The sequence below is a fragment of the Nicotiana tomentosiformis genome, chromosome 2 (assembly GCF_000390325.3).
Source record: "Nicotiana tomentosiformis chromosome 2, ASM39032v3, whole genome shotgun sequence".
Lineage (NCBI taxonomy): Eukaryota > Viridiplantae > Streptophyta > Magnoliopsida > Solanales > Solanaceae > Nicotiana > Nicotiana tomentosiformis.
Genome location: NC_090813.1, coordinates 50437265 through 50439132, shown reverse-complemented (window position 1 = coordinate 50439132; position 1868 = coordinate 50437265). Strand labels below are relative to the sequence as shown.

Below are 1868 nucleotides of genomic sequence, written 5' to 3'. Positions count from 1 at the left end.
TGATATAGCAGTTGGAGCGATACTGGGACAAAAGAGAGACAAGAGTTTTAGGCCTATTTACTACGCCATTAGAACACTTAATGAAGCTCAAAATAATTATGCTACAACTGAGAAGGAACTACTAGCAGTAGTATTTGCGTTTGACAAATTTCGTTCCTATTTGATAGGAACAAAGGTTACAATTTATACTGATCATGCAACTTTAAAGTACCTCTTAGCAAAGAAAGATGCTAGACCCAGATTACTAAGATGGATACTACTTCTGCAAGAATTCAATCTTAAAATAAAAGATCGAAAAGGTTCTGAGAATCAGGTAGCTGATCATTTGTCTCATTTGGAAAATCCACCTGCTGAAATAAAATATATCAAAGGGGAATTTCCTGATGAACATATATTTTCAGTCACAACCGTTATAAATCGACCAAATTGGTTTGATGATATTGCCAACTACTTGGCTGGAGGATGGATTCCAAAAGATTTTTCTTATGAACAAAAGAAAAAACTTAAAAAAAAGCAAGATATTATTACAGGGAAGATCCTTACTTGTTTAAATTTTGTGAAGATGACTTAATCAAGAGATGTGTACCGGAGAGAAATGAACAACATCTTAAGTCACTGCTATGATGGGGTTGTAGGAGGACACTATGGAGGAAGAAAGACAGCAACTAAAGTACTTGAAGTTGGATTTTTCTGGCCTACTCTATTCAAAGATACAAGGAATTATGTCGCCACTTGTGATAAATGCCAGAGAATCGGTAACATTTCAAAAAGGGGCGAAATGCCTCTTAACTCTATTTTTGTGTGTGAAATCTTTGATGTATGGGGCATTGATTTTATGGGTCTTTTTCCTCCTTCAAACGGCTATGAATATATTTTGGTAGTTGTTAACTATGTTTCAAAATAGGTAGAAGCAATTGCTACTAGAAACAATGATGCTCATATTGTTTGTGCTTTTCTCAAGAAAAATATTTTTTCTAGATTTGGAACTCCACGAGTTATAATAAGTGATCAAGGAACTCATTTTATAAATAGACAATTTGCTAGTTTGTTGTTAAAATATGGATTAACTCATAAAACAGGAACTCCATATCATGCTCAAACAAGCGGGCAAGTAGAAGTTTCCAACAGAGAATTAAAAAGAATTTTAGAAAGAATTGTTGGTTCTTCTCGAAAAGATTGATCTTTAAAATTGAATGATATTTTATGGGCATACAGAACTGCTTATAAAACTCCCATAGGCACATCTCCTTATAGACTAGTTTTTGGGAAAGCTTGTCATTTACCTGTAGAATTAGAACATAAAGCATATTCGGCTATAAAATTATTGAATCTAAACTTGCCAGATGCAGGTAAAAATCGTCTATTGCAGCTTGATGAGTTGGAAGAGTTCAGACTTACAACATACAAAAATGCTAAATTGTACAAGGAAAAGACAAAATAATGGCATGACAATCTCATCCGCCATAAAGATTTTAAAGTTGGAGATCAAGTTCTGTTGTACAATAGCCGATTGAGATTATTCCGAGGAAAGTTTAAGTCACACTGGACAGGACCATATACAGTAACAGGAGTGACCCCCTATGGTGCCATTGAAGTACAACATGCAGATGGGGGAGATAAATTCAAAGTAAACGGTCATCGTTTGAAGCCTTATATCAGCAGATTCTTCAACAAACAGGCTTTAAAAATCCTTTTTGCCTAATATTTAAAATAAGTCGAGCTGGCAACGTTAAACTCAGAACTATTTTCTTCCCTTCTCTTTAATCTTTTAAGTAATTATTAGTAGTAACATATAATATCTCCTTTTTAGTAAATATATATATATAATAAAATTAGTTTTTATATATATAAAATAATAATAATAATAA

At 33.1% G+C, this 1868-nt stretch overlaps 1 protein-coding gene across 1 annotated transcript; it reads left to right on the top strand.

The window, feature by feature from the left end:
- The first annotated feature begins 595 nt into the window (after positions 1-595).
- On the top strand, positions 596-904 carry LOC138904784 (uncharacterized mitochondrial protein AtMg00750-like). The gene has a single exon (XM_070193287.1). It carries the CDS (start codon positions 596-598, stop codon positions 902-904), a length of 309 nt encoding a protein of 102 aa, XP_070049388.1.
- Positions 905-1868: the final 964 nt, after the last annotated feature.

Excerpts from the sequence above, each read along its gene's own strand:
- LOC138904784 (XM_070193287.1), top strand. The coding sequence starts at position 596 with ATGAACAACATCTTAAGTCACTGCTATGATGGGGTTGTAGGAGGACAC.